At 38.5% G+C, this 12,137-nt stretch overlaps 1 protein-coding gene across 6 annotated transcripts in view; it reads left to right on the forward strand.

Annotated features, from left to right (window-relative positions):
• LOC126253797 (ATP-binding cassette sub-family C member 5-like) overlaps nucleotides 1-12,137 on the forward strand; it is a 546,227-nt gene that overhangs the window by 164,726 nt on the left and 369,364 nt on the right. For all 6 annotated transcript variants that reach the window (XM_049955254.1, XM_049955255.1, XM_049955256.1 and 3 more), the window contains exon 8: nucleotides 3,493-3,666. In XM_049955254.1, the coding sequence (XP_049811211.1) occupies nucleotides 3,493-3,666 (174 nt within the window). The remainder of the gene's footprint in view (nucleotides 1-3,492; nucleotides 3,667-12,137) is intronic.

The following is a 12,137-nucleotide window of genomic DNA, read 5'->3' on the forward strand; positions in this document are numbered from 1 at the left end:
TGGTAGACTCCAGTCTGTCAAGGGGCACAAGTTTTCCATTCCTCATTTCTTTGAATTTACAAAATTGATAACTTCAACTAGCATTTTATAAAGATTTTGCTGTTCTGTCCTGCTGGAGCATTATGTCAACCCAAATGAAAGTGCAATAGTCCATCTTTGAGATGGCAACAGTACCAGTTCTTCTAATGATGTACCTACTAATCGTTGCTACAACACCAATCATAGATGGTGCCAAATATCCATGCACAGGTCACACAATTCTTGCATATTATTGGCAAATGGGTTATGAACTCTAATTGGCATTCTTCATCCATACAATACTGATATAGTCTATATATTTCATGAGAGCTTTTAAACCCAAGTGAATGTACTCCTTAGGTTGTACTGTGGAAATGCAATCAGTCAACAAAGAAGACTGCTTACTAAACACTTTGGCATTTCATAGTAGGATATTGTTCATGTGTGTAGGACACATGCTCAATAGAACTGACAGGGGTACTGAATATATTAAAAGACAGGCAGCACGAATGGTCACAGGTTTGTTTGACTCACAGGAAAGTGTCAGGGAAATGCTGAAAACCTGAATTGACAGACGCTTGAAGATGGACACCAGTTACCCTGCAAAAGCCTATTGACAAAGTTGCAAAAATGAGTATTAAGGGAAGAATCTAGAAGAATATACTTCAACTCTCACATCGAGACACAAAAATATACTTCGACCCTCCAATGGAGACAGCACAGCCAAGGTTAGGCTGATTACAGTGCACACAGAGGCATTTAAGCAGTCATTCTTCCCATCCTCCATACATGATTTCAACAGAAAGAAACATTTAACATGTGGTACAATGTAAGCACATTCTCCCATGCACTTCCCAGTGTTTTGCAGAGTATATCTGTAGATATACAGTCATAAATGGCTGGTGTATGTTTAGTGGTGTATGTGTTGAGTAGGCAGTTCATTAGTAGGCAGTGTTTCCTGGCCTGACCACTGACATTATGTAACAGAAAACATGATTCAATTGTAGAGCAATTATTTCTAATTATTCTAAAGTTGAATCACAGTATCAGTTCAACAAGCACGCATGTATAAATGTCTACTGTGGGTACATTGTCCAACAATCGTTATTTTGATGACACTCATTTTCAATTGTATGGTTTGTCACACTCTACCTTTTGTCACAATCATTAAAATCAGCAGTTTTGTCCTTTTTCTGTACATTGAGTCAAACTGTTGATTCTCCTATGTTGCAAAAGTCTGTAACTTAATTTTTTGTAACATATCACACTTATTGTAAAAATTAAAAAAAATGTATTTCATAGTGAACAAAGTGATTGCAATCTGATGAGGATTTGGAAGACCATAATGAAGAGTCACAGAAATGGACAAAATGCTACAGGTTCCAGCACACGGTGATAATGCAACTAGAAACCAGTTATGAATGTTCAAGAAAATTTCATTAACTTCTCTGTTTAATACTGTACTTGAGTTGTTGTTTATTGCAGTTGTTGTATCACACTGGGGAGGGGGGGGGGGGACTTTAGTGTCTGGTAATGTTGCTAACAAAAGTATGTTAATATAAAGAAGAAAATGTAAGAATCCTAAGATGGAACCTTGTTGAATGCTACATGCTGATTGCTCTTTCCTATTGATTTATTTTTGTTTACTGTTTAGTGACATCACATGGACAGTTTTACAGAATTTTCTGTGGCACCATAATATACTAAGTTATTGAACTGATATTATGTTTTGTGCTGTCAAATGCTTTAAACAAAACACAGCATATACTGCTCGTCTGCAATTCTGTAATTTAGTGCCCAGTGTATGTGAATTCTCGCTGTATGTATAAGTAACCTTTTCAACATCAAAACTAGACATCTTCCTGGTTTATATTTTTTGATATTTATGTTATCTAACTTATATAGAGGCTTCACTTTTGCATATTTAAACTTGCCAGGAAATGTTCAGAGTGTATGTGTAATAACATTTCAAGTTATATGTTTGATTAAATATTTTAAAGAGGATGCTTTTTTTAATGAAAAAAGACTTTCTTTGCAGAAACTGGACAGATAAATAATTGACTTTGAAGAGCAGTGTCCACTGTTTTGAAACTTCTTCACTTATTAATGTTGTGTGGTGGTAACGGACTCTAATGTGGAACTTTGTCTTTCACAGGCAATGCTCTTGCCAATTCAGGGAATGCTCAAGCAGCTGCAATTCTGCCAGAACTTCTCACTCAATTTCAAGATTTCACTGAAACATTTCTTACTGGACTAGCATTCCTTGAAGAAAGGATAGCTCAGATAAAATGGCTTAGTGACATCCCAGACATTATTTCTAAAATGAATCTTTCACTCTGCAGTAGAGCATATACTTTCTAGCTGATGAAAACTGTGTGTTAGGCCAGAAACCTTAAATTTCCAAGTTCAGGTACTGGTCTGGCACACTGTTCCAATCTTCCAGGAAGTTTCAAAACAGCAAACACTCTATTGCAGACTGAAAGGTTAATTCTGGAAACAAACCCTAGGTTGTGGCCAAGTCTCTTTGGGTCAGGCAGCAACCAAGTAGGCACACTTTTCAGTGGTGTTGCTGTGGACATTTTTTTTTTTTTTTTTGCTGGCACACCTTTTCCTGAGTGTGTATCAATGATTATCCAATACACTGCACTCCAAATCAAACGAGGATCATAGTATTGGTATGTGAAATTTGGTTTAAGATAAAAAGTTGTAGCAGACATATTTTGCTATGGTGAACTCATTATTGGGCATCACATTTCCCTGAATGGCCATGCTAATGCCTGTGGTATATGAGTATATCTTTAGATGGATATAGAGACATCCCTTTCTTTTTGTGTGAACAGTGACTGTGTAAGCCTATACAAGTGACATCCATGATGATAATATGCATCCTCATGCTAATGCAAGAAGTGGTGAATGCATCCTATTAAATCACAATGCTCTGTCACCCTGGGATCATTTCAGAGACAACAACATTCCACAGCTTACATTTGGGGTATGTCATTCATCCAACTTGATGTCCCAACCCGAATCCCATAAAGCATATTTATGAAACTCACGACCCTTTTTGTAAGACCCTTGCTGTGCTGAGAGAAACTTTGCAAGGAGGTTGAAAGTCACTTCCTGAGGATCTCACCAACTCTCTCAGTAACCACATTACCTATAACTGCATGTATTGTATTCCTGCTGGAGGTGGTAATTAGAGTCTGTATTGATGCTGCTTGCTCTATATCATTGTGTGTGTTTCACTGGTATTCTAACTTGGAGCATATATTGTTTTATGCCAGCTTTTCAGTTTTATACTTTGCTCAAATTTCAATACATTTAACAAACAATGTTTCGAGTTATTATTTTTTGTGTATTACTATGATTTGTGAAAACCAGTATATTTCAATACAACTAAAGTTGAGTGCAATTTTGTATTATATTTCAATGAAAAGTTACATATCTTTAATTATTTGTTTTGCCATCCTTTAGCTCATAAATATATTTTCCAACGATGGACAGAAGATAATGGATATGGCTTTGTTTGTACCAATGATAATTGGAGGGCCAATTGTAATAATTTGTGGCGTGAGTTACATATTGTGGCTGTTGGGTCCGTGGGCAGTGCTTGGTATGACATCATTCTTGTTGTTTTATCCACTTCAGGTGAGCTATGAATTTTATTGTTTTACTGAGTAGCCTCAAGATTAACAGTTTTTTCATCTGTACAATAATTATACATAACTATTAACTGTTAATAAAGATTGTAAGAGTTTATTTATTTATTTATTTTTAAGTTCCATGGTTCCTTGACATGAGTGTACTGCTAGGGTGTAGGATGTGTCAGATTATTACAATAATAATCCTATGTAAATGGTCATGAGACTTACAATCTAAATCATATATAAACAGGTACTTGAGGAAAAAAAGAAAAATATGTATGGAAGAAAAAGTTCTATTTGCCCATTGACAGTAAATTGATATACACCTCCCAAGGTTATAATTCAGTAGCTTTTTGAGTCCAATAAAAAGTAAGGAAGAAATAATGGTTTACAGAACAGTATAAAGGACAGACATGATGGCTGCTCAGGAACCAAGATTGAAGGAGATACAACAGTAAAGTATGAGGCTGTGTCCCTTTGTAGCTGGTATCAATCATTTCACCTTCACATACCTACTGTACTAGCCAATACTCTTGATTGTATGTTTTACACGCTCTAGTCTTTGACTATTTCTAATTACCATAGCACAACTTTGAAGTGGACCACCTTTTCCTCTGTGTATTCTCTAGTACTTTATCTGCCCACTCAGTTTTTAAAATTTTTCTCCAGCCCACAATTCAGATGCTTCCAGAGCTCTGTGAGTCTAATTTTCCTTACAAATGCACTCCTGGCATGTTAGGTATCCTCCAAGTTACCTGTGCTCTTCAGTTTAGAGATGTCCCCGCAATCCAACAATTTCTCAACAATAATGCCATTTCATTTCCCATTTCGCATTCTCTGTATGGCTATTACATTTAACTCCTCCCCTCTGCAAGTGCTGAACCATGCCCCTATGATGTTGTTGTCATTATTACTGAAATTCTGTTTGCATTCATATACTTAATGCATTAAATTAATCCCCCCCCCCCCCCCACACACACACACACCACCTCTGGTCCCTCTGTGCCATCTGTATACATGGTATCCTTTGGAAAAAACTTCCCTGTCCCCATATCCGCTGCCAGCCAGGAATCTACAGCTACCACAATAACAGCCTCAGTTCCTCCAATTAATGTACAAAATTCTGTTTCGTTCCCGATTGTGTTCCTGCAGTTTACCAGGAGACACATCAGTGTCCTTCTAGATGCTCTCTCATTTGAGATGTATTCTGACTACTTTTATTGTACCACTTTTTCCTCACAATCATTTCAATTTTCAGCCCCTTCACTGAATGTCCGTTTCTTTTTTGTAATTGCACTTATGTTTGTAAAATTGTTACTACAATATTTATATTTCATTCTATTTGTGAAGTTGCTAAGCACTTATCAGTAATGAACTTACTTAGGTCTATGAACACTGCACTCACAGTGTCATACTGTTCTTGAACACATTCATTTATCCTGTTTATATATCTGCCACTCGCTGTTTATCCAGATACCATGTCCTTAATATGCTATCTATCTGTAATTTTTTCAGGCTTAGTCTACAGTTCATTATGGCCAGAAGCTTCATATACCCACAGAAATGTTCCGCAGCTTAAAATCTGGTTTCAAGATCTCTGTGAGACCATTACATAATCCATTTGAAAAATTTTTGGTGTCTCCAGATCTCTTCTGTATATACAACCTCCCTTCATGATTCGTAAACCACGTGTTAGCAGTTATTAAATTGTGATTTCTGCAAAATACTGTCATGTGATTTCCCCATTCATCCCTTTCCACCAATCCATGCTCTCCTACCAGTTTTCCTTTCCTTACTTTTCCTACTATTGGATTCCAGTCTCCCATCACAATTAAACTTTCACCTCCCTTAAAGATCTGAATAATTTATTTTATGTCATCATAAATTCTTTCAGTCTCTTTAGTATCTGCAGAGCTACCTCATGTATGGACTTGTAGTACTGTGATAGGTCTTGGCTTTATATCTGTCGTGGCTACCAGAATGCATTCATTACACTGTTCATTCCTGTTGCCTTATTTATTAGTAGACTTTCTCCTGCAATACCCTGTTTCATTTTGTATATATAACCCTGTATTCATCTGATGAAAAATTTTGCTCTTCTTGCCACCAGTCCCTTCTTTTAGTCAAGTTGTGCCACAAATTCCTGTTTTACTCTGATCTATTCAGTACCTCCTCATTATTCATTCAATATACCCATAAAATCTTCAGCATCCTTCTATACCACCACATTTCAAAACCTTCTACTGTCTTCTTGGTAATTTTTTTCTTCTATAGACTCCAGACAAATACCTTAACAAAAGACTTCCTATTACATAAAATTATATTACATGTCAACAAATTCCTCTTTTTTAGAAATGCATTTCTTGCTGTTACCAGCCTCTACTTCTGCATCCTCAGTTATTTTGCTGCCAAGATAGCAAATGTGATGTACTAATTTTAATGCCTCATTTCCTAATCTAATTCCCTCAGCATTGTCTGATTTAATTGAACCATGTTCCATTACCCTTGATTTGCTTTTGTTAATGTTCATCTTCTAATCTCTTCCGAGGACACTGTCCATTCTGTTCAGCTGCTCTTCCAAGTCCTTTGTCACCTCTGTCAGTATCCCAATGTCACCAGCAAATGTCATTTTTTAAATTTCTCCTGCCTGACCTTTAATTCCTTTTCCAGTTTTCTCCTGTATAGACTGAATAAAAACAGGCATAAGTTACTACACTTTCTAACTCCATTCCCAATTATTGCTTCCCTTTCATTACCTTCAACTCTTATAATGAAGTCTGGTTTCTTCTTCACTTGAAAAAATTAAAAAAAATTGTGAGACAAGACTGCTTGCCTGTTCTCACTTTCAGGAGACAACATTTTTACTATTGCTAGTAGAAACATATAAAAGTACACACACTATCCTAGCTGTCAGAGATATTATTTTTTTCCTTGGGAAAAAGAGATGTTTGGGTTGGAGTAGGTTAAAAAGAAAGTGCAGGTCACTCAGCCCCCAGGATGAGAGGTGGATCCTCAAGAATCTCCTCACTATGGATCTAAGGAACAAAAAAAGGAGTGATCAAAAAATTTCCATTTGAAGGCCATACAGTGGAGAATCAGGATGCCAGTCAGGCAAACTTTCCGTGAGCACTGAGGAAATTATCGCACTGATGCACCAGGATGAAGATACCCATTTGGTAAAACACAATGTCCTGCTGTGTGAAGAAGTCTGTAACTGCCTGCTGTACATCGTCATCCAACAGGAATCAATTATTCATTCAAGGCCTTTTTTAAGGGACCAAAGGTGTGATGATTGCATGGGGAGAGATCAAACCTGTAGGGTGGGTGCTTGAGAGTCTCCAGCTTGAATTGGTGTAACTTCTGTGTTGCAACATTTGTGATGTGGGGGCATCTTGTGTTTAATCGTGACCAATGTGGAAAGTGGAATAGCATTCTGCAATGGTGGTTTTCAACAGACATGGTGCCCCATATGCATTTTTCATTCTCTGATGGTTTTCTACATGTGTTTATCCTCCAGCAGCTAAGAAAAGAAAATCAGCATGTTCATCATTTTTGGATGCATCTGGTAATAACCTCGCCATAGTTCATGTTTCCGCATATAATTTATATGTAACTAGCTGAAAAAGAACCACGTCACTTGGTCTTTGTTTTCATTTGTTTTCTGAGAACATTCTAGATCACTCCAGGACATTCAACAAGATTGTAAAAGTGGACACTTGAAAAAAATCGTAAAAATTATTTCATACTCAAAGATAGTCTTGAAGGATCAAAAATATTCTTTAAGTAAAAAAATACTCTTTAAGTACTCCTATATCCATTTAAGTATTTCACAGTAGCCTAATTTGAAATGAAGTACTCTGTCACTTGTTTATTCATTTCTTTATAGAATGTCAAGAACATACTAAAACATCTGAGAACTTATTTATGAATAATAGCCTGCTACATTGCTATGTAAGTTGTTTATGTTTTAGCTCATTCTCAATGAGCCCATTTCAGCAAATTGCCACCGTCAGGTGCTCTGTAAATACATAGATAAGCGATGGTCTTAATATAATGATTTCATAATTATACATGGAAAACAAGTAACATTCAATATACAGCTCCACTCTACACCTGGGAGAAAGTAATAATTCCAAAACAGATAGAACATGACAGCAATGATGTTACTTGTAAGGTAAAACACCTAATGATGTATTATAAATTTTCAGATCATTGTTACAACCCCATTATATTAAGACCATCAAAAATGGACTCATTGTGAATGAGATAAAACATAAACTTACATTGTAGTGTAGCTGACTATTATTCATAAATAATCATGTCATTAAAAGACATATTTTGCACTGTGGGCCCCAAAGAACAAAAAACATCTGAAAACATTCCACAACATTTACAAATATTTATAAAAGGAAAATTCTGGAACCTTCTAGATCATTTTTGAACCTCCTGTAGCATTCCATAACATTCTCAAACCTATCAAAAAATTCTGTAACATTCTGGAACACTCTCCAATGCTCTCAAACATTTAAAATGCACATTCTGACCAGTCTTGGCCATTTTGGTGCTTAGTTCTCAGCTGCTTCACTGACTTCCCATAAGAAGTCCATGCCCTCTTTTGACACCCATGTCTTTGAAACCAACCCCCCGCAGTTCCAAACCGAAACCTGCATCATAGAAAGGGCTTGGAGGGCTTCCACACCATATAACCTTCATGGGGCTGTGGGCATAGATTGCAGAGTTATAGTGGCGCACACAAGCAAACCAGTCTTTTTTATTATATGCATACCAAGACAAAAAAAGTGATGAACCACAAAGGAATTATCCAAAAAGAATGGCAATTGGTAGATGTGATGTACATATACAGACAAAAAAATGATTACAATTCCAGAAAAATTGGATATTTTATTCAAGAGAAGGAACTTCAAAATTGAGGAAGTCATTAATGTATTGGTCTACCACTGGCCCTTACACAAGCAGTTACTTGGCATGGCATTGATTGATAGAGTTGTTGGATGTCCTCCTGAGGGATGTCATGCCAGATTCTGTACAAATGGCGTGTTAGATCATCAAAATCCCAGAATGGTTGAAGGGCCGTAGCCATAATGCTCCAAACATTCTCAACTGGGGAGAAATCTGGCTAAATTACTGGCCAAGGTAGGATTTGGCAAGCATGAAGACAAGCACAGTAGAAACTCTCACTTTGTGCTGGTGGGCATTATCTTGCTCAAATGTAAGACCAGGATGGATTGCCATGAAGAACAACAAAACGGGCATAGAATATTGTCGATGTACCACTGTGCTGTAAGGGTGCAGAAGATGACAACCAAACAGGTCCTATTATGAAAAGAAATGGCACCACCAATCATCACTCCTGGCTGTCAGGCTGTATGGTGGGCAATTGTCAGATTGGTATCCCATTGCTTTCTGTGGCATCTCCAGAACCTGCAAACTTGTTGACTGGAGTGGAATTGTTGTCAGTGATAAGTCCGACTTCAAACTGAGCACTGATGACCAGCGAAGATGTTTCTAGAGATGCACTGGACAGTGGTTGTATACCAAACTGACTGTTGCAAGCTATACGACCCAACAACCAGGAGTGATGATCTGGGGTGTCATTTCTTTTCATAGCAGGGGTCATTTGGCTGTCATTCGCAACACCCTTGCAGCACAGTGGAATACTGATGATATTCTACACCCTTTTTTGTTGCTGTTTGTAGCAAGCTGTCCTTGTCTTACATTTCAGCAAGATTTTGCTTGCCCACCCACAGCAAGAGTTTCTGCTGCTTGTCTTCATGCTTGCCAAACTCTACCTTGGACAGGAAGGTTGTCAGATCTCTCTCCAGTTGAGAATGTTTGGAGTATTATGAATAGGGCCCCCAACAATCTCAGGATTTTGACGATGTAACGCACCAGTTGAACAGAATTTGGCATAATATCCCTTAGAAGGACATCCAACATCTCTGTCAGGCAATATCAAGCTGAGTAACTGCGTGGATAGTGGCCATCTTACACTGAATGTTTTTGGAATTAACTGTGTAACACATACAGGTGCTCTTACTTTGTGATATATGGCATGTAACCACTCATCAGCCTTATAGAATGGTTTTTGTAACTGAAAATACCTTCATTTGTACACAACATCCACTACCTATGTAGCTAAAGCTTGTATGTGCCTGAACTACTCAGAAACTTCGCAAGTCTTCACCCAATAGTGTAGACTAAGAAATCCACATCTGTCGTGTCCTGACATAGCTGGGAGAGGGAGAAAAGTAGTTACTGGTCAGTCTGCACTCCTGAGCGGTACAGAGCAGAAGGCAGAAGCACAATTCACATTGAAGGCATTTGAATGTTTTCTTCTATGTAAGCCAACACTGGTACAGGGATTTACTAGAAATGCAGGTGGTGAGACTTGGTAGGGAACTGGTTGTGGAGACTCCTGGACAAACAGGGTTTTGAAATAGTTGTTTATTCCAGACAGGACTAACTAATACACGGGAGGCTAGTTCTAGGGTTAGAAAAAGCGTGAATAATACTATTACAAAAGAAGACAGCGTAGAAGTCCAACGAGTGGATGCTAACCACAGTAGCAAACACTAGCAGCATCTTAAGGCAACAACTAAGTTCCAAAACAAAATACAATAAATGTGACACTGTTCACTGAGGCACTCCAAGTGAGAGAGCAGACTTACATGGAGCTGGACCAAGGCTGGAGTTGATGGACACGGATTCGGCACTCAGATTGTCTGACTGAGAACTCCGCCAAAAAGCAGAATCTAGGGGTTTTAAAGATTCACGTCGGGGCACTGTTTTTCCCACTTAAAGCCACCCAGCCAATCCCGCAGGTCTCTTGCAGGCCCCTGCCAGCCACAGTTTAGTTAGGTCCCATCTACTGCTGCTAAGGTGGGGATGTTAATGCTGTTGCACTAAGTCTGTATTTGGTATCAACATTGTTCAGCTGAAAGCTAAACGTAACTGCCCTGCCAAATAAGGCTTGCAACATTATTGTTATACATCATTTAGCCCCGCCCCTCGGGCTCCCCGGAGTAGGGACTGCTAGGTCAACGTTTTATGGCATTTTCACTCTCTTTGTAACCCTTGTGAGCCTACTGATGTTGCTGTTCTCAGGGCTGGTATCAAGCTGGCTTTATTGCTAATACATGCCTGTTGGTTACAAAGTTCTACAATGGCAACCTACCACAGTGTCTAGACGACATATGAAGTTACATGTTAATTCCTTGAAGAGTGGCTAGCACCCTGGGACCATGTTTGAGGGCGTCTGCATTTTCGCAAGGCTCTCCCCTTACAGTTTACTTCATGTAACAATATCTCTCCTAGTTTCGTCTGCCCTCAGCATCGTCTCTGCTTCCGCGCCTTGGAGCGCCTGTCCTCCTTTCTCACAGCTTCAAGATAACACTACAGTAGCAAGGAATAATCAGTATATTACACATCTAATATTGTTGCAGAATTGCCCGTGCCTTTGGTTTAATCTTTACACAAAGCTCCAAACTTGAAGACTACAGTTATTCCTGAGGGTGAAAACAAAAATTGCAGTTTGTGCCTCCATATCATGAGGGGGGAGGGGAGAGGTGGGCGTGAGGGGGAGGGGGGGGGGGGCAGAAGCAGCCACGTTACCTATCTAGGCAGCCATTTTGAGTACAAAAATCTTTTAATGTTAACATTTGTGCATCATGGTCTGAAAGCCATTCACCCTTTTACTAACAGAATGCCCATGTGGCAATGAAGAATGAATAAAACTATTGTCTGTGGTTGTGCTACTGTTCCCCTGCACCCTGGCTAGAAAAAGCACAGTCTGCATCAGCTCATATGGATTTAGGAGATCTTCCAACATCCTTTTTCATGCACAACAACATACAAAATTATTGTTGAAGTCACCACATGTAACTAATCTTTGGTACTTCCTAAAAAAAGTGAACCAAGATACCTCTCTAATTTGAGCATAAATGCACTGTTGTCAAAGTTAGGGGACCTATAAACAACAACAATTTGAAGTTTACTTTCACAAAATTCAACTGCCTCTGTACAATATTCAGTGCATTCTGTTCAGTGCAGTGCCATGATACGTCTACAGACTGAAATGGAATACTGTTCTCTACATATGTGGCCACTCCCCCACCCAACAAAAAAAGCTCCTTGAAAGCAGACAGCTACTCTGTATCCTGTAAAGGAAGCCTCTGAATTGTCAGATTATTTAATTTGTTCTCTGATATACCAGTAAAGTCAGAGTCAACATCTACAGGGTGTTACAAAAAGGTACGGCCAAACTTCCAGGGAACATTCCTCGCACACAAAGAAAGAAAATATGTTATGTGGATATATGTCCGGAAACGCTTACTTTCCATGTTAGAGCTCTCTTCAAATCACATTAATCATGGAATGAAAATACACAGCAACAGAACGTACCAGTGTGACTTCAAACTCTTTGTTACAGGAAATGTTCAAAATGTCCTCCGTTAG

This window comes from Schistocerca nitens, chromosome 1 (assembly GCF_023898315.1).
Source record: "Schistocerca nitens isolate TAMUIC-IGC-003100 chromosome 1, iqSchNite1.1, whole genome shotgun sequence".
NCBI lineage: Eukaryota > Metazoa > Arthropoda > Insecta > Orthoptera > Acrididae > Schistocerca > Schistocerca nitens.